Raw genomic sequence first — 20,225 nt, 5'->3', positions numbered from 1 at the left:
GAGTTCAAGGGCTGCCCCCTGGGTTGTGCTTCCGGCCTCTGCGTAGTCCAGGTGGCTTCCATGCCTGCCTCTGCCTTTGCAAGCCCACCTTGACGTGATCTCTCTTCCCCCAGATTGCTGAGACCAGCCAGCCAGGCCTCTTCAAGCTGTGGGCCGTCATTGGAAGCGACCTGCACTGCCTCAAGCTGAATGTCCCTCGTGTTTTCTATGTCAACCAGCGCATCCCTAAACCTGAAGAGAGCACTGCATATCGGAAGGTGTGTGGAGTGAGTCCTTTGGGAGAGCAGTAAATGTACTGCGGTAATCTGTTTGCCGCAAGTGATTTGGTCCAAGAAAAGTAGGGTATTAATGTCAGTTTGCATTTCTTAGTGCAGAAAGTATTGATCTGATGTGTAGAGATCTCTCCTATTCTACTTAATTCAAGAGGCTTCTGGAAGCTGCTCTGTGTGAAAGAGGCAAGCAGAAGGTTCATGGTGTTTGGGTTATACCTTCAGAGAAGCTGAGTACAGCTGGTTTAAACTACAGTAGTTCTCTTATCCTTTCTGGCAAAGTCATGCTGACTATAAAAGTAAGGCCAGAAGGACCCTGAGTTTCACTTTCTCTTTCTATCTATTTCCTTCTGGTGTGGTGACTTCTTATAAGTTAAAGTTAAGTCTGCTGCAGCTGGATTTCTTATGACAGTGCCAATCCTGAATGCATTGGATTTCTGACCATTATGCTCATTTGCCTTCAGTAGCAGTAAAGCTTTGATGGAGCCTCTGGTCTATTTTTTGGGAATCCTGTTTAAGTTTTTACTCTGCTAACTATACATTGGAATCTGCTCTGGATCAATATTCATCCTATAACTTTTTCCTTTTACACTGAAAACTTCGTTTTTTCAGAGAGAGAAATGTGGAATACCAGAAGGCAAGAAGAACTCCTGTGAAATATTTTTTCCCTCCCTTTTAGAACGAGCGAAATGCTTCTTAAAACCAGGTTTTACTCAAAATGCTCAGTATGAAGATTTGTATGTCGGACAAAATGAGGGCCTGTATGGTGTCGTGGTTAGAGTGTCAGGCTAGTTGCTTGGGAGACCAGGGTTTAAGTCCTCACTCAGCCAAAATTATTTATTTTATTTTATTTTTTGTACCCTGCCCATCTGACTGGGTTATCTGAAGCCACTCCCTGAAGCTCAGTGGGTGACTGTGAGCCAGTCACTGCCTCTCAGGCTAGCCTACCTCACAGGGCTGTTTTGCGGATGAAACAGCGAGGGGAAGAATCATGAACATCACCTTGTGCTCACTGGAGGAAAGGCAATATATAGACCTATTAAATAAACAACAAAGTATTCGAGAGTTATAATGCCTTTGTATGCTGTAGATTGATTGCAAATGACTTTTTTGGCAACTCAGAGCCAGGTTAGTCCAAAAGTGAAAGGCTTTTCGTTTGAAGCCAGTGAGAGATGTCTCGAATTCTGGGGCAGAGTTGCCAGTTGACTCAGAACTACTATGACAAGGAAAGGAGAGTGTGGTTGTGCCCACCCACCCACCTGTCTGTGCCCCACATGGTAAAAACAGGTGCAGATAGACTTGAGGGGGGACTCACCTGAGTCCTTGTTATCATTTCTGCAGGTAAACAGGATCCTTCCTCGCTCCAACTTGGTTTACAACCTCTATGAGTACTCTGTGCCCGAGGAAATGTACCAGGAGCACATCAACGAAATCAACGCCAGCCTCTCTGCCCCAGATATAGAGGGGGTGTACGAGACCCAGGTAACTAACTCCCTTTGGCTGGTCCGATGCGGGAAAAGGGGAGATCTCGGTCTGGGGATGAGACGTACGGTTGCACCCCATGCTAGTCCAACTCCGAGTAGACTCAATGCACACAATTGACACTTGAGGTGTATATTTATAAGACCCGCCTTATTCCTGTGATTATAATTGTTTTAAATGATTTTTTGTGTTTTAATGTGACCTGCTTTGAGACCTTAGGGTGAAGGGCAGGTAATATAGTAATTTCGGAGGGTATACTCAGAGTAGAATTGGCTAGAACCCCTTTTTCTTTCTTTTGAGACTTGAAGTTGAATTGAAAATACTACCATCTGTGTCATTTATTCTTTCCCTTCATTTGCCTTCCGTAAGTGGGTCTTTTCAGGCTTCTCGTTTCAAAATCCTCTACCTGGGCAGAGGCCACAGGTGAAATCTGCTGCATTCAGCATCCTCCTTGGCTTTCCTTTTGAAACCTCTGAGGCAATAGCACGGAGCATCTTGCTCTGGGTAGTTCACTATGGTTAAATCCAATTAAATTTAAATAAATCCAATTTAAATTCTTGAAAAAATATTTTTTTGGATTTATTTATTTTTTGAAAAAACAACATTGATTTTTATCCACCCTGGTTTCCTGTAACTTCAGTTCTCGCACTGTGGGTTTTTAAAAACCAAAGGGAGCCAGACAAAGCTTTTCTTCTAGAAAAAGAACAATAAAAGATGCCCATACTGTATGCCCTTGAGTGCCTCCTGAAAAAAAGCTCTGGGGCCAGATACCCTTGCCGGTCGACTTCCGATCATACCCGGAAATCTATCAGTAGATCCTACCCTGCCAGAAGATTTGCCAGTCCTTCTCACCCCTGGTGTAACCTCTGATTCCTCTTCTCCTCCCTGCCCAGATCCCATTACTTCTGCGGGCCCTGATCCGCCTGGGCTGCGTGTGCATGGTCAACAGGAACTTGGTAAGGTACCTCACCGGCCGGGAGGCTGAAACCTTCAACCTGGAGCACCTCGAGATGCGCTCCTTGGCCCAGTTCAGCTACCTGGAGCCAGGTAAGAAGACTCGCCCCCGATACTCAGGTGGCTGGCAAGAACTGGGAAGGCAGTTCCTGCTGTCTAACGCGAGGCTCTGTTCCGTGTCTGTTTAGGTAGCATCCGGCACATCTACCTGTACCACAACTCCCAAGGCAACAAGGCACTGTTTGGCCTCTTCATCCCATCTCAGCGGAAGGCATCTGTTTTTGTGCTTGACACGGTAAGGTCGGAGGCCGCGGGGTGGGGCTTGCTGACACTCGTTGAAATATTGTCCTTTCATTTACAGTGGTACCTCTGGTTAAGTGCTTAATTCGTTCCGGAGGTCTGTTCTTAACCTGAAACTGTTCTTAACCTGAAGCACCACTTTAGCTAATGGGGTCTCCTGCTGCTGCCGTGCTGCTGGAGCACGATTTCTGTTCTCAACCTGAAGCAAAGTTCTTAACCTGAAACGCTATTTCTGGGTTAGCGGAATATGTAACCTGAAGCTTATGTAACCTGAGGTACCACTGTATTATATTTCTACGCGACTTTTTCACTAATGTGAGTCACAAAGCAATTCGCGTACAGTAAATATCAACATAGCAGAACATCACAATTGCAACGTAAGTTGTATACAGTGATACCTCGGTTTTCGAACATCTCCATTGACTAACGTTTCAGAACCCGGACTCCGAAAACCCGGAAGTAGAGGCTTCAGTTTTCAGACGTGCCTCAGAAGTCGAATGGCTTCCACTGCGTGTTTTTCCATTTTCTCAATTGAATTTGCAGACAGTCCTTTGTGCCTCGGTTTTCAAACATTTCGGAACTTGAATGGTTTTCTGGAATGGATTACGTTCGAGAACCAAGGTACCATGTATATAAAAAAAATAACAAATCCTCAGTAAAACAACTCCCTACTATAAAGCACTATTAAACAGCACAACTGCAAGAAAAGTCACATTGTAAAATTCGCAAAGCGTTAAGCACTCGTAATCCACAAAACGATACGAATGACATTAACAAGCTAACAACCAAAAACAAACTGCTGGATTCACACACTTTCTCGCCACCCCCAGGTCTCATAGTCTTCCATTCAGTTCATGAAAAAAACCCACATTCACATAATGATCTGTGCTCAGCTCTAATGGGCTGTTCTAGCTGGGTGGAAATCAGGGTTCTGATAATAACTTACAAATTTTCCCCATTCTTTATTAAATTTTATTTAAAAGAACACTGTAAACAATTAAAAACATTGGCAGGATTTTAGAAAACACAGTGAGAACTGTAGTGAGAATGGAGTACAGTCAAACCTTGGCTCCCAAATGCCTCCTTTTTGGAACATTTTGGCTCCCAAATTCTGCAAACCCAGAAGTAAATGCTCTGGCTTTTGAATGTTTTTCAGAAGCCGAACGTCCGACGCAGCTTCCGCTTGAGTACAGGGAAGCTCCTGCAACCAATCAGAAGCTGCGCCTCGGTTGTCAAACATTTTGGAAGCCAAATGGGCTTCTGGAACGGATTACGTTCGACAACCGAGGTTTGACTGTATTAAGAAAATATAGAGAACATTATAAGATGCAGTTGGAAAAGAATAACGATGGAGGGAAGTCCGGGGATTCAGAGAATCCTATGTGTATATGATTTAATTGTGATGATAATTTTGAAGGCAAAAATGAGTAAAAAAATATTTATTTTTTAAAAAAGGGGAAATCAGGGTTCTATGGGTATCGGGTTCTGCGGTTTTAGAAGCCCGGTTGGCAGCTGCAGATTCCTCGGCTTCCCTGCCTGAGGGTCCTTTCATCCAGGTGGTTTCACGGAGCCAGATCTTTACCTGCAGCTGTGTCTCCAGCATCCTTCTCTCCCCTCTGCTGCAGGTGCGGAGCAACCAGATGCCCAACCTCAACAACATGTACTCGGCGGAGCACAGCGCCATGGTGGCGAAGGTAGGCGAGGAGCTCCTTCCGCCCAACAAGCACGCCTTCGAGGTGCGAGCGGAGACAGACCTCAAGACCATCTGCAGGGCCATCCAGCGCCTCCTGCTGGGCTACAAGGTAACAGCAGCGAAATCCAGAGCTCCCCTCCGTTCATTGGCCAACCCTGAGCCCCCCAGCAGTAGCAGACTTTGGGCTCTCCCAATTCCAGTGGCGCTAAAATTCAGTGCCCACCTCTTGCACTCCATTTTCCAGCACTTTTGTTGTGCCCCCTGCAGCATGGCACTCAGTGTGGGCACCCTAAAGCTAGCCCTGCTCGCTGCCAGCCAGGGTGGGTTCGATTTAAATCACTAGTCAGTAAGACTAGAGTTAAATCTTTTTTTTACATAAAGACTCATTCTTGTTGGTTAAAATGTTAATATTTACAACTACAGTGGTACCTCGCAAGACGAATGCCTCGCAAGACGGAAAACTCGCAAGACGAAAGGGTTTTTTGTTTTTTGAGCTGCTTCGCAAGACGATTTTCCCTATGGGCTTGCTTCGCAAGACGGAAACATCTTGCAAGTTTGTTTCCTTTTTCTTAACACCGTTAATACAGTTGCGACTTGACTTCGAGGAGCAACTCATAGCACGCGGTGTGGTAGCCTTTTTTGAGGTTTTTGAAGACTTTGGTGATTTTTGAAGCTTTTCCAAAACTTTTCCGACACCGTGCTTCGCAAGACGAAAAAAAATCGCAAGACGACAAAACTCGCGGAACGAATTAATTTCGTCTTGCGAGGCACCACTGTAGATGAAGGTTTCATTTTTGGAATAATAAATTTTCAGAGTAGCTTTTACAGTTATAGCAAAAAACACTGACTTGGTTATACTATTTGAAATACATAGACTGATAATTATGAAATTATTCTGAGGCTGATTAAGTTAACTGTTTATGTTTGGACAACTTTTCTGCTGTACTTTATTGGGAGAGAAAAAAATCATTTCCTTAATAACAATTTAAACCATTTAAATAACTAAAACAGTAACACAATACCATATATATCCTTGTTTGTTAGCTGAGGTGGTTTTTTTAAAAAAAAAAACTTAGACTGAGTTTTAGCACACATGAAAAACTTAAAACAAATCCTTCTTTCCTGATGAATAGCCTTTGGACTATAACGTAACTTAAATAGAAAACTATCTTTGGAAAGATTTTTCCTCCAAAAGCATTTTATATTAAAAATCTGATTTAAATTTTTTAAAATCTGATTTTCTTGATTTATTTTTTTTAAATCATTGGTTTTTGTCCACATTGCTGCCAGCTTTTGGGAAAGCCCCTGCCCGCATCCCTTGAGGACACTGTCCTACCTTACACCATTGTCCTTTTCCTTCACCTGCTGTCTCTCTCCCTCCCTCTGTCTCAGGACGAGCGCCGGGGCCCCACCCTCATTGCCGTGCAGTCCAATTGGGACTTGAAGAGGCTGGTCGGAGGGATGCCTGTCTTGGAGGAGTTCCCGCTGGTTCCTGTCCAGGTGGCCGATGACGTCAACTACAGCATCCTGGACTGGCAGCGCCATGCTGCGCGGCACATGATCCGGCGCTACCTCAGCTTGGACACCTGCCTTTCTCAGGCCTTTGAGATGAGCAGGTGGGGCAGGCAGCGGCACAGGCACACGGGTTCTGGGAAAGGGCAAGGGTCTTGTTTTTATTTTATATTTTATTTCTAAATTCCAAAAGTTTACAAGATGGTGCAAACTTCCAAATACACATCCATTTCTCGTTCGACTTCCCCTCCATGGTCCCCACCCCCCCGTAATTTCTAAATTTGCTGCATATTGTAGCTATTCTGTGCCTTGCCTTTTCCACATTCTAGTTAACTGCTGTTCTTCATTCAAATCCTACATGCATTTTATAAGAAATCAAGATAACAAACTTTTTACAAATGAATAAAAACGGTTTATTGAATATTTACAGATAAATTGCAAACAGATAAAAACATCAGCAGGATTGTTGTAATAACCTGCAGTTGCATAAGAGTTTATCTTTAAAGTAGATAATTAAAGGGGCAAATTAAATGAATTTGGATATGCAGAAGATATTAAAAAATAAATTTAAGGAAACGCAGAAAGAGGGGGAAGGGAGTCAAACTTTAAATGTTGACATGATTGTAAAATTAATGAAAAGTATAAATTTGAGAAGTATAAATAAAACCTTTTAAACAAAAACAAATCCTAAGTACATTCTAGCATGTGTACAGTAGTTCTTTAAATATTCAACGAAAGGTTCCCACTCCTGCATTAAATCTACCTTTTCTTGATCTCTAACTTTCATAGTTACCGTATTTTTCGCTCTAAAGGACGCACCTGACCATAGGACGCACCTTGTTTTAGAGGGGGAGAACAAGAAAAAAAATTTCTCCCCCTCTCTGCCCACCCTTCCCGCAAAAGCCCACAGGAGCACCCCTTCCCGCAATACCCCCACCTCCCGCAAAAGCCCACAGGAGCCGCGCACCCTTTAAGGAGCATGCGGCTCCTGTGGGCTTTTCTACGAGGAGGGAGAAGGGACTGACTGGCTGCGTCAGTCCCTTCTCCCTCCGGAGGAAAAGCCCGCAAGAGCCGCACGGAGCTTGTGTGCGGCTTTTGGGGGCTTTTCCTGCCTGCCTGCCCCCTGCATTCGCTCCATAGGACGCACACACATTTGCCCTTCATTTTGGAGGGGAAAAGGTGCGTCCTATAGAGCGAAAAATACAGTAAGTTTAGTGCTTTTTTTCAGGGGGTACTCCAGGACATACAGTACCAGCACCTCCTTTTTTTGTTGTTGTTAAAAAAGTGTGGCATTTCCTGTAACAACTTCATGGTGAAACCTGGCACCTATTTTTCCAGGGGGAAAGCACTGGTTAAGTTAGAAGGGTGAGATGTGCAGGCCGTGGTGGTGGCAGCTGAATCAGTATGCCGAGTTCAGTTTAAGGCAGTTAGTCTGTTTCTGCAGTTCCAATCCTGCTTCTGGCTGATGTTCTGAAGGTCATCTTCTCCCCGTTCCACCCTCTCTTCTGCCCAGGTACTACCACATCCCCATCGGGAACCTCCCTGATGACATCTCCACCTTTGGCACAGACCTCTTCTTCTCCCGCCACCTCCACCGCCACAACCACCTCCTGTGGCTCTCTCCCACCTCCCGCCCGGACCTGGGGGGCAAGGAGGCAGACGACAGCCGCCTGGTCATGGAGTTTGACGAGAGGGTCTCCGTCGAGATCAATAACCCGGGCTGCTATTCCACAGGTGAGTGACGGGAAAGACGGGTCTGCAGTTCTCTGCTCCATGGGTGTTCAAATATTCAAACAGAATATTAGAAGATGACCTGGTGAGTCTCTGGGGGTTGCTAATACCAGCATTAAGGAAGGCGTTACCATAAGCACGTATCAGGGAATGCAGCAGGTCCAATTTGTCCTGCAGAGTCATTGTTCATATATTGAATACATGGCAAACAGTTCACCATGAAAGTCTCTATTTTCTTTTTCTTGGACTCTGGTCGCTTGAAGTTTCTCAGTAAGCGCCATCTCCCAAATGACAATATGCCATCCTGTATACCTGAAGGAGCGTCTCCATCCCCACCATCCAACCCGGACACTGAGGTCCAGCGCCGAGGGCCTTCTGGCGGTTCCCTCACTGCGAGAAGTGAGGTTACAGGGAACCAGGCAGAGGGCCTTCTCGGTAGTGGCACCCGACCTGTGGAATGCCCTCCCATCAGATGTCAAAAGAATAAACAACTACAGTGGTACCTCAGGTTACATACGCTTCAGGTTACGGACTCCGCTAACCCAGAAATAGTACCTCGGGTTAAGAACGATGCTTCAGGATGAGAACAGAAATTGTGCTCTGGCGGTGCAGCGGCAGCAGGAGGCCCCATTAGCTAAAGTGGTGCTTCAGGTTAAGAACGAATCAAGTACTTAACCTGAGGTACCACTGTATATGACATTTAGAAGACATCTGAAGGCAGCCCTGTTTAGGGAAGTTTTTTAATGAGTGGTGTTTTAATGTATTTTTAATCTCCTATTGGAAGTCGCCCAGAGTGGCTGGGGAAACCCAGCCAGATGGGCAGGGTATACCGTAAATAATAAATTATTATTATTATTAGCTTCTTTTCTAGTTTCTAGTAGTCAGAGGTCTTCATTCATAGCAAGCCTTTTTTCCCCTTGGGATGGTAAAAGAGATGTTCCCTTTGGCCAGGGTTTGCGATGCAGCGCTGGCCTTTCCTGCCTTTGAACCCAGGACCCAGTTTCACTCTTTTCACTGCAGTCTGCGTGGAGCTCGATATCCAAAGCCTGGCGGTGAACACCGTCCTGCAGTCGCATCACGTCAACGACATGGAGGGGGCCTCCAGTATGTGCATCAGCTTTGACGTGATCCAGCCGGCGTCACTGGAGGACATGGTCACGGGGAACCAGGCAACCAGCACCCTGGCCAGCTACGACGAAACAGCCCTCTGCTCCAACACATTCAGGTCTGGCCCGTGGCTTGGCTTTGCAGGGAATCCTGCCCTCTCCCCCACAAGCCGGTCATCCCCGGTGGTGGAATATGTGAGGGATCCCACCCCACTGGTCCTCCAGATTGCCATAGGATTGGGAGATTATAGATTTTTTTAAAAAAATGGAAAATCCTGTTCTTCAGCCATAAAAGCCTCCCAGAACTGCTTACAAATACAGTTGTGCCTTGGTTCTCAAACGACTTGGTACTCGTACATTTTGGCTCCTAAACGCCGCAAACCTGGGAGTAAGTGTTTCTGTTTGCGAACGTTTTTCGGAAGCCGAACATCCAGCACAGCTTCCGCTTGACTGCAGGAAGCTCCTGCAGCCAATTGGAAGCCGCACCTTGGTTTTTTGTTTCGGGAGTCAAATGGACCCCTGGAACAGATTAAGTTCGAGAATCAAGGTACAACTGTAGCTTAAAAGGAAAGGTTTCGTTTTTTTAAGGGACCCTCAGACTTCCAATTTGATAAGATGCAGCACAAAAGGAATAAGGTTTTGGGAGGGAGGAGGAAATAATCAACCACCTTTTTGGTTTTGGATACTTCTCATGGGGGAAAATAGAAGAACGGGCAGACAGTGCGGTGAAAAGCAGCAGTGGCGTCAGAAGAGAAATTGCTTGGGTTTGTGGGATTTCTAGTTGCAGCTCTGTAGATCTAGTGGCCAGCTTCCACCTTTCTGCTCACTCGCAGGGTCTTGAAGAGCGTGGTGGTCGGCTGGGTGAAGGAGATCACGCAGTACCACAACGTCTACGCCGACAACCAGGTGATACATTTCTACCGCTGGCTGCGCTCCCCGACTTCGCTGCTCTACGATCCTGCCTTGCACCGCATGTTGCACAGCATGATGAAGAAGCTCTTCCTCCAGTGAGTCCATCTCTCTCTCTCTTTCTCTTTGTGTGTGTGTGTGTGTGTGTGTTTATAAAAAATATAGACAGCCAACTTGCCTATTGTACATTTTGGGGAGTGGTTTGTTCCTCTCTCCTCTTTGCATTCAGATGCCTCTTGAGATAAAAAGGTAAAGGGACCCCTGACCATTAGGTCCAGTCGTGACCAACTCTGGGGTTGCGGCACTCATCTCGCTTTATTGGCCAAGGGAGCCGGCGTACAGCTTCCGGGTCATGTGGCCAGCATGACTAAGCCACTTCTGGCGAACCAGAGCAGCACACGGAAATGCCGTTTACCTTCCCACCAGAGCGGTATCTATTTATCTACTTGCACTGGCATGCTTTCAAACTGCTAGGTTGGCAGGAGCAGGGACTGAGCAACGGGAGCTCACCCCGTCATGGGGATTCGAACCGCCGACCTTCTGATCGGCAAGCCCTAGGCTTTGTGGTTTAACCCACAGCGCCACCCCTGTCCCTCCTCTTGAGATACCATTGCCAAATTTGACACAAATTTGGAGGAGATTGTTTTTTGGCTGTGGTTGGACACTCATCAGGTGCCATTTTGAATCAAGGTGGTGGACCCAAACCATTCTGAATTGCAGTGATTTAGACACCTCTGAAGATATTCACCACTCAATTTGGTGCAATCTCTTCCTGGGATTGAAGAGAGAGTTTTGATGTATGGATGTATTGCTTCAGGTGCCATTCTGAATCAAGATGGCAGACTGAAATGTTCCCCCAAAAAATGTTTCTATGAATTCCCAAGCAATGCTGGTTGATTTCTGGTGGTGTGAAAAACATCCAAAAACTTATTCGCTTCTGTAATCCTGGACTAGCCCACTAGGTGGTGCCTCTCTGCCGTGCTCAGCAATCCCTTTTTATCATTACAAACTTTCTGATGTGCAAATTTTTTTTCTTTAAAAACATATTTTATGTATCATACAATTATGCGCAAATTTAACGGAGGGGAGGGGAAATAGAAGGACCATAAATACATTTTTTAAGAATGGAAAAAGAAATAATAATAAATGAAAACCACCATCAACTCATGAAATATATAATAACCACCAGTACATCTTTTTAAGTTAAACATGCAGGTTAATATCAGCATGTTTGGGTGGACCTCAACCTGATAGATTTTTTTTTTTTTAACAACCTTCCCCCCCCCCCAACAACAAAAATTATAGAGAGAGCAGAGTAGTGGGGAGAGAATTGGCTGCTCAAGTCCTAAATAGGAGGATTAGATTTGTGGGAGGTGCTGCATAATGAGGTTAAAAACTCCCTTCCCTGTATCAGACGGTTTCAGGAGGGAGGGATATCTTTTCCTTTCTCCAGACTCAGGACCCCTAGTATATAGCCCCCCCCCAAAAAAAGCCCACCAGATTTGGGGCTGGTGACTTTTAGCCTCTTAAATTTTCCACTGAGCAAGCCCACAGGAGCCCACTTTCCTATGGAGGGCTGGAACCCTGCATCAGATCCACATTCCTTTTGGGGGGTCAGAGACACGCACGTCACATTTTTGTCCCTGGTCGCCACTTGTACATAGCATAGATCCATCCACAACTGCAACATCAGCTACCCCTTGTTCCTTTTCACCTTCCACTCTCTCTTTTCTCCCAGGTTGGTGGCAGAGTTCAAGCGCCTCGGCTCCTCGGTGGTTTACGCCAATTTCAACCGCATCATCCTATGCACCAAGAAGCGGCGCATCGAAGATGCCCTGGCCTACGTAGAGTACATCACCAACAGGTGCTTCTAGAACCCCTTCAAGTGTCCACCTGCCCCCCCCCTTTTGACGTTCAAATGCCTGGTGAAGGACCCTGTGTTCAGACGTGCCTTTTGGCTTTGTGCCTAGTCTAAATCTCCCCTTAGTCTCCTTCGCTCCATTAAGTTCCTTCTTATGTTCTTTATTGGTTTCCACTTATTAGCCACCATGAAAGGAGACTGACCTTTTTCATTTTATTTCTATTTCGTTGTAATTTTACCCCGCCTCTCCTCAGAGAAGCTCAAGGAGGTATACATCATCATCATCATTTCATTCTTTAAACGCTGCCCATCTGGCTGGCTTTCCCCAGCCACTCTGGGCAGCTAACAGCACATAAAAAATGGTAGTAGTTCAGTTCCTCCTCCTTTTGCCCTCACAACAACCCTTTGAGGTAGGTCAGGCTGAGGGAGCTTCATGGGGATTTAAACCGGGGTCTCCCAGCTCCTAGTCCAACTCTCTAACCACTGTACCATGCCAGTTCTCTTTTAATATGGGGAGGATGATAAAGGCACCCCGGACTTGCCAGCCCATGCTCCTTGTAGCCTTATGTGCCTTCAGGGCCATGGGTGCTACACAATGGACTTGCTTCTGGTCAAGGGAGTTGGCGGCTGAGTTTTTCTCATAATCACATTGTGGCTGTTCTCCTGACGGCTCCATCTGGGGCTGCGGAGGGAGCTCTCTCTCTGCCTCCCTGAGAGATTCTGCATGGCTCACCCTCCTTCCTCTTCCAGCATCCATTCGAGAGAAATCTTCCACTCGTTGACCATTTCTTTCTCGCGCTGCTGGGAGTTCTTGCTGTGGATGGACCCAGCTAATTACGGCGGGATCAAAGGCAAAGTGCCGTCCCAGATCCACTACGGGGAGGTAAGAAAAACAGCAAAGAAGGCGCATTTGGGGAGTACAGTGGTACCTCGGTTGTCAGACGTAATCCATTCCTGAAGACCGTATGACTTCCGAAACGTTCAACAACCGAAGCACAAAGGGAGAATTTCAATTTCAGTGGTGAAAACCGTTCAACTTCCAAGGCACATTCAGAAATGGAAACAATTACTTCTGGGTTTTTGGCGTTCGGAAACCAAAACATTCGGCTTCCGAGACACTCGAAAACCGAGTTCCCACTGTATTTGATCCCCTGGGATCTCCTGGCTTCAGGTGGGGGGTGCAGGCTTCTCTGCCTGCCTGCAGGGAGAAGTTTTCTTCTCTCTCTCCCTAGGTCAGGGGTGGGGAACCCCTGGCCCAAGGCCCCAATATGGCCTTCCAAGCCTCTCTGTTTGGCCCTTGGCGCTCTTCCCCAGCCACACACCCCTCTCCAATTTTTCCCCCTGGTTGGAATATGTCCTTGAACTCTAACATTGCCCTTCCTTCTGTGGATGGAGGATAGGGAGTTGTGTTTGTAGCGACTAGCCTACTATACAAAGATACTTTTTTTATAAAAATGTGTTGCTCTGCCCACTTTTGCCTCTGGCCCCACCCACCACTACCATGTGGTCCCCAACAGGTTTCCCATAACAAATGCAGCCCTTGGCCTGAGAAAGGGTTCCCTGCCTCGGTCCAGAAACCGAGTGGGAAGGGGGCATTTGCCAGATTGTCGGCATCTTGTCTTCCGTCCCCTCCTTGCAGGGGATCAGTGATAAACAGGCAGTTTCCGTCGAAGGCAGTGAAGAGGAGGAGGAAGAAGAAGAAGAAGAGAAGGAAGAAGGGGCTGAAGAGGACAATGGCGTGGAAGAACTGCTGGAGAACAATTGGAACATCATGCAGTACCTGCCCCAAGCAGCCTCCTGCCAGAATTACTTCCTCATGATCGTGTCTGGTGAGGAGGAGCTTCTAGGTTTGCCCCAGTGATTGAAGCTGAATCCTACCTGAGGGGGGGAGGACAAAGGGTTTCGCTTCTAGCGCTGAGAGCCCCTCTCCTCCCTCAAGCTCTGCAACCATCCCAGAGTCTGCTCAGATCCCATTTACTGCCTGTTTCCCCTATGACTTGCATGCTTGCTTGTTTATTGCATTATTTCCCACCTTTCCATCCAAGGAACTCAAGGTAACATACATGGTTCTCCCCCTCGTTTATCCCCCACAACAACCCTGTGAGGTCATGGTGATCCTGAGAGGCAGTAACTGGATCACCCAGTGACCTGGGTTGTGTTTTTCCAGGTCCTCTTCCGACACTCTAACCACTATGACAGGGTTTCCCAAACTTGGGTCTCCAGCTGTGGTTTGTTGTTGTTTTTTTGGACTACAACTCCCAGCATCCTTAGCTTGCAGGACCAGCTGTCAGGGATGATGGGAATTGTAGTCCAAAAACAACTGGAGGCTCCTGCCGTGGCTCCCAAGAAGGCCCTGCTTAGGGGAAAGCAGTTGCTTGCAGGGGGGGGTTATGCTTGACCCTTCAGGTGCCCGCCATTTTTTCCACAAACAGAGGTGGAGCAGGTGGGGCTGGGAGGAGCCAGAGAGGTCCCTGCAAGCAGAGATTGAGGCAAACACTTCTCTGCTTGTCCTCTCATGACTCCATTGCCATATCCGCAGCATACATCGTTGCTGTCTACCACAGCATGAAGGAAGAGATGCGTCGGAGCGCTCCTGGGAGCACCCCCGTCAAGAGGCGAGCAAGCAGCCAGGTCTCCCAGGAGCCTGTGGGAGAGGCAGGTGTCATGCCTGGTGAGTACCCAGCCACGTCCCTCCCTGGACTTGCACCCTTGGGTGAGATAGCCCAGTCCTGGGGAGTCTCTGGCTCATATCTGGCCTCCACCGTGAATTAATCGAGATGGAGGTAATCTTAGGCCAATTCCCATTTCCCTCTGCTGACCGACCAAACCCTTATGGGTAGGATTTTGAACAATGTTCTGTAAATGTTGGAAGTATTTTTAATTATGACTGCTAGGCAAGGCGCTTCTTGCTGTTTTGTTCATGCAGGTAACTGACATTTTTTTAAAAAACCCACATACACAATTTAAAACAAAGGGACAATTTCCTGAAGGGGTAGGCAGATCCCTATAGCCAGGTCTTGGCTTCCCCACCTGTGAAATAGGGATCTTGTTATTTACCGTATTTTTCCGTGTATAAGACAATGCTTTTTGCTAAAAAAAAAAAAAATAGGCAAAAATTGGGTGTTGTCTTATACACGGATAGTAAATGCAGATTAATGGCAGTGTGATTAATGGGAGCAGTCCCCACCCCACCCCCCGAAATTGTTTAATTTGGACTGTATAATTGGTTTTGTTGTTTGTTTTAATGTGGCAAGATTCAATTTGATTTATTATTAACTGGAATGTCTTTAATTGCAAATTAATAAAAAATATTTACCAAAAAAAGGATTAATGGCAGCAGCAAGCAGGAGATTGGCAGCGGTGATTGGGCGGGTGATTGGTGACTGCAGCAAGGCCTGCTGGCAATTGACTGCAGCAACTGGGCAGGCGAAGGGTGGGTGGGCTGTTGGTGGCAGCAAGCAGGTAGGCAATTGGCGGCTGTGGCAAGGTGTGCGATCAGCAGTGGCAGGCAGGCAGGTAAGTGATTCGCGGAAGTGACCCCCACCCCCAATAAAAGCTAAACTTAATTTTGGGTTAAAAAAAATAAGGGTCGTCTTAAACAGTGGTACTTTGGGTTACATACGCTTCAGGTTACATACGCTTCAGGTTACAGACTCCGCTAACCCAGAACTAGTACCTCGGGTTAAGAACTTTGCTTTAGGATGAGAACAGAAATCACGCAGCAGCAGCAGGAGGCCCCATTAGCTAAAGTGGTGCTTCAGGTTAAGAACAGTTTCAGGTTAAGAACGGACCTCCGGAACGAATTAAGTTCTTAACCCGACGTACCACTGTACATGGGAGCGTCTTATACATGGACTTTGCTGGCTGAGCCACATTGCATTTTCAGATACATCTTCTTCCTCTCTCCCGCCCCCTCAGGCATGATCACCTTCTCCCAGGAGTACGTCACCAACGAGCTCACCCAGAGCTTCTTCACCATCACCCAGAAGGTGCAGAAGAAGGTGACCGGTTCCCGACGGACCACAGAGCCCTCTGAAATGTTCCCCGCTCTGCCCGGCTCCCACCTGATGCTCAACAATCCAGCACTGGAGTTTGTGAAGTACGTCTGCAAGGTGAGCATCTCTGTACGCAGAGGGGAGAGGCAGCTGTGACCATTGTCAGCGGTGGCTGAACTGTGACCTCACAATGGGGCCTTGTTCTCTCTCCTGCCCCCTCCCACCTCACTCTGTAAGAGCCCGGTTGGCTCATCTCCTGTTTCTCTTCTGCCCTCCCACCCCCAAAGGTATTGTCTCTGGACACGAACATCGCCAACCAGGTGAGCAAGCTGAAACGGGACCTGCTCCGCCTGATTGAAGTGGGGGAGTTCTCAGAAGAGGCCCAGTTCCGGGACCCCTGTCGCTCTTACGTCATCCCAGAGATGATCTGCAGGAACTGCAACTTCTGCCGAGACCTGGACCTCTGCAAGGACCCGGCCCTCTCTCAGGTACCAGCTAAGTCGTGATCGCCGATTGACTCCAAAGCAGTGCTTTTTAGTTTAGAGAACAGGCGATGGAAGAATATGCAGCCTCCCCTCTCTGCTTTTGTTCAGGCTGTTTATCCTTGCAGCCTCATACTGTCTACTCTGGGTGGCAGTGACTCTCTGGGGTTGAATCCTGACAAGACAGAAGTACTGTTTTGGGGGGACGGGGGCAGGCGGGTGTGGAGGACTCCCTGGTCCTGATTGGCGTAACTGTGCCCCTGAAGGACCAGGTGCGCAGCCTGGGAGTCATTTTGGACTCACATCTGTCCATGGAAGCACAGGTCAATTTTGTGTCCAGGGCAGCTGTCTACCAGCTCCATCTGGTACGCAGGCTAAGACCCTACCTGCTCACAGACGACCTCGCCAGAGTGGTGCATGCTCTAGTTATCTCCCGCTTGGATTACTGCAATGCGCTCTACGTGGGGCTACCTTTGAAGGTGACCCAGAAACTACAACTAATCCAGAATGCAGCAGCTAGACTGGTGACTGGGAGTGGCTGCTGAGACCATATAACACTGGTCCTGAAAGACCTGCATTGGCTCCCAGTACGTTTCCAAGCACAATTTGAAGTGTTGGTGTTGACCTTTAAAACCCTAAACAGCCTTGGCCCAGTATACCTGAAGGAGCTTCTCCACCTCCATTGTTCAGCCTGAGGTCCAGCTCCGAGGGCCTTCTTGGTGGTGACACCCGCCCTGTGGAATGCCCTCCCATCAGATGTCAAGGAAATAAACAACTATCTGACTTTTAGAAGACATCTGAAGGCAGCCCTGTTTAGGGAAGTTTTTAATGTTTCATGTTTTATTCTGTTTTTAATCTGTTGGGAGCCGCCCAGAGTGGCTGGGGAAACCCAGCCAGATGGGCAGGGTATAAATAATAAATTATTATTATTAAATTATTATATCTCAAACAGCCTTACATCCCAGGGGTGGGTGGTTGAACCCAGAACCTTCTTGTGGGAATGTTAAGGATAGTAGGAAAGGGGTATATTGAATAAGTATTATCCTTCCTTCACTCACACTAGTGAGTCATGTAGCAGAGCAGATTCCCCTCAATACAGCAGGAAGCTAGTTTGCAGATTCGTTTGGATTACTTAACTAAAGAGATTCAATCTGGTTTGCCCAGATGGATTATTCCTGATGTCCCCTTTTGATCCCTCTTAAAAGAATAAAGACACAAGAGTCTTTCCTTAAAATAACAAGAAGTTTACTCACATTTCAGTTCATGATTTGATACCTGAAAGACAGGCTTTACTTAGTAGTTACATAACAAACTGTGAGTTCATCTCATACGGAGATTGAGCTCATGTGCTGCTGGCTGAGAGCCAGCAGACAGAAAAATTACATTAATACAACAAAATGGCTGCAGGAGAGCAGCATGGCAGCAAAAGAGCGACAAGGCAAGTGATGACAAACTGAGAAAATGGCTGCATGACTTGGCTCTTTTATGGAGTCAGCCAGAGCCATGCCCATTTCCCAGGTCACATGAAGGGGGAGGATGTTCCAGACCAGTGGAACAGGAAGTTACACTGACTGGAAGTTCCCCTGCCTGTGCCCACTCTAGGGAAACAAGGAATGTTGTGTTTGACTGTTCCAATGGATTACATCCCACACTTCTTGCATGCAGCTTCCTGCTTAGCCTGTCCAACTTGGAGCCCTCTCACAGTCATCACTCTCTTTCTCTCTCCCCCCCCCTTCCCTCCCAGGATGGCTCTGTGCTTCCTACCTGGGCCTGCTCCAACTGCCAGGCCCAGTACGACTCAGATGCCATCGAGATGGCCCTGGTGGAAGCCCTGCAGAAGAAGCTGATGGCCTTCACCCTTCAAGATCTGGTAAGGAGAGACGAGAGGCAATTCCCAGCTTGCGTGTGGAGTCCCACTCGGCTCCTCAACCACAGTGGGAGCGCCTGCGACCTCCCCATGCCCCCTTGATTCCTGACCCCGGATAGCACTGAAACACGAGCTAGACTACAAATTTCATTGGTGGACATCTGTCAGGAATTCTTTAGCCATGATTCCTGCATTGCAGGGGGTAGATGACCCTTGGGGGGGGTACCTTCAATCTTGCGATTCTGTGATCTAGAGGACACGAAGATGGGAGAGGCTGACCTAGACAGGCAAGGCACATATACACACCTCCCTAGTATACGGGGGAAGCGTTCAGTCAGGCAGTTTCACACCTGCAGTTTTGCAAGCGCTTCCTGTGCGCCTCTTATCTCATCCTGCCCTTTGCAACATCCTACGCATTGCAGGGAGTTAAACTGTGGGTCCCTTCCAACTCTGTGATTCCATGATCTGCACCCACCAAGCTGGGGTGAGGGGTGCTGTTTCTCTTTCTGCCACTCTGTGTGCAGGCCGGGGCCTCCTGGTCCTTTTTGGCTTTGTGGTTCTGCGCTGGAGGAGAGGTTGAGGCTGCTCCCCAGCAGGGAGGGCTCAAGCACTGCAAGGTGCGGCAGGGGCAGCGTATGAACCAGGCAGGCAGAGAGGGCCTTATCCCAAGCACCCCTTGTGTTTCAGGTGTGCCTCAAGTGCAAAGGCATCAAAGACACCCACATGCCTGTGTACTGCAGCTGCGCTGGAGATTTCGACCTCCTGCTGCCCACCAAGGTACGTGTTGGTTGACCCTGCCAACCTCCCCTTCTCCACCCTGTTCCTCAAACCATCACAGTCCCCTTCCCTTGGATGTGGCTGTTCTCCTCCCAGAAACATAGGAAGCTGTAATATACAGCGTCGGTTTATTGGTCCATCTAGCTCAAGATTGTCTGCACTGACTGGTAGCAGCCCTCCAGGGTTTCAGAAACGGGATATTCCTGGCCCTGCAAGGAGATGCTGGGGATTGAACCAGTGACCCTCTGCATGCAAGGCAGGTGCCCACCCACTAAGCTATGTCCCTTCCTCTACCGTGACACTGTGGTCTAAACCACTGAGCCTCTTGGGCTTGCCGATCGGAAGGTCGGCTGTTTGAATCCCCGCAACTGGGTGAGCTCCCGTTGCTCTGTCCCAGCTCCAGCCAACCTAGCAGTTCAAAAGCAGAGCAGTGCAAGTAGATAAAAAGGTACCACTGTGGTGGGAAGGTAAATGGCATTTCCATGTGCTCTGGTTTCCATCACGGTGTCCCATTGTGCCAGAAGCGGTTTAGTCATGCTAGCGACATGACCTGGAAAGCTGTCTGTGGACAAACGCCAGCTCCCTCGGCCTGAAAGCGAGATGAGCACCGCAACCCCATAGTTGCCTTTAACTGGACTTAACCGTCCAGGGGTCCTTTACCTTTTACCTTGCCTCAAGCAGATCCATCCTATAGAAACTTCCCTACATTGCCGCCTCTTCTCTTACTTTCACAGGCCTTCTTGGAACAGCTGAAGGTCTTTCAAAGCATTGCCCGGCACTACAACATGGGCTACCTGCTGGAGAATATTAAATGGCTGCTTCAGATGAACCCTCAGCTTCTCTTGTAAGATGAGGATGCTACCGCTGTGGACAGGCTGGCGCACACCTGCACCCCAGCGTCAGAGCCCCCCCACACCTGCCATGGGGTCCTGGGACCTAGACTATTCTCCGGGCCACGCTGCAGGTTCAGCTTCGCCCTGGGACAAAAATATTCAGAGGCTTGACGTTTGTTGCATGCTGCGGGGAAGCAGGCAACGCCTTCTGGCGAGAGAATGGGGAGGAGGGTACCGTCTTCTGAAACCAAGACCAGGAGCAAGTGAAGAGGCCTCCACAAGCAGGCTAGCTAACTTGCTGCTTCTTTGATCTCCTTTTGCTGGGATTTGGGAGTGCAAGATACTGAAAAAAGCCTTGAATCACGGAACTCTCTTTTTTTTGCCCCAATTTTATTCTGTGTTTGTGTGTGTGTGTTTTTAATGCTGTAAATAAACCCTTTTTCCACGTTGTTAA

The 20,225-nt window shown here is 47.8% G+C and overlaps 1 protein-coding gene across 1 annotated transcript in view; it reads left to right on the top strand.

The window, feature by feature from the left end:
* Positions 1–20,225, top strand: part of POLE (DNA polymerase epsilon, catalytic subunit) — a 57,994-nt gene extending 37,769 nt beyond the window's left edge. Inside the window, exons 32-49 of the mRNA XM_053368078.1 lie at positions 114–257; positions 1,611–1,751; positions 2,645–2,798; positions 2,894–3,000; positions 4,631–4,807; positions 6,091–6,314; positions 7,724–7,944; positions 8,962–9,166; positions 9,881–10,054; positions 11,695–11,820; positions 12,568–12,700; positions 13,457–13,646; positions 14,357–14,488; positions 15,736–15,929; positions 16,100–16,300; positions 18,039–18,164; positions 18,849–18,938; positions 19,673–20,225. Of these exons, the coding sequence (XP_053224053.1) occupies positions 114–257; positions 1,611–1,751; positions 2,645–2,798; positions 2,894–3,000; positions 4,631–4,807; positions 6,091–6,314; positions 7,724–7,944; positions 8,962–9,166; positions 9,881–10,054; positions 11,695–11,820; positions 12,568–12,700; positions 13,457–13,646; positions 14,357–14,488; positions 15,736–15,929; positions 16,100–16,300; positions 18,039–18,164; positions 18,849–18,938; positions 19,673–19,786 (2,853 nt within the window). The 3' untranslated portion in view covers positions 19,787–20,225. The remainder of the gene's footprint in view (positions 1–113; positions 258–1,610; positions 1,752–2,644; positions 2,799–2,893; positions 3,001–4,630; positions 4,808–6,090; positions 6,315–7,723; positions 7,945–8,961; positions 9,167–9,880; positions 10,055–11,694; positions 11,821–12,567; positions 12,701–13,456; positions 13,647–14,356; positions 14,489–15,735; positions 15,930–16,099; positions 16,301–18,038; positions 18,165–18,848; positions 18,939–19,672) is intronic.

The sequence above is a fragment of the Podarcis raffonei genome, chromosome 16 (assembly GCF_027172205.1).
Source record: "Podarcis raffonei isolate rPodRaf1 chromosome 16, rPodRaf1.pri, whole genome shotgun sequence".
Lineage (NCBI taxonomy): Eukaryota > Metazoa > Chordata > Lepidosauria > Squamata > Lacertidae > Podarcis > Podarcis raffonei.
This window is presented reverse-complemented; position numbering and strand designations above follow the sequence as displayed.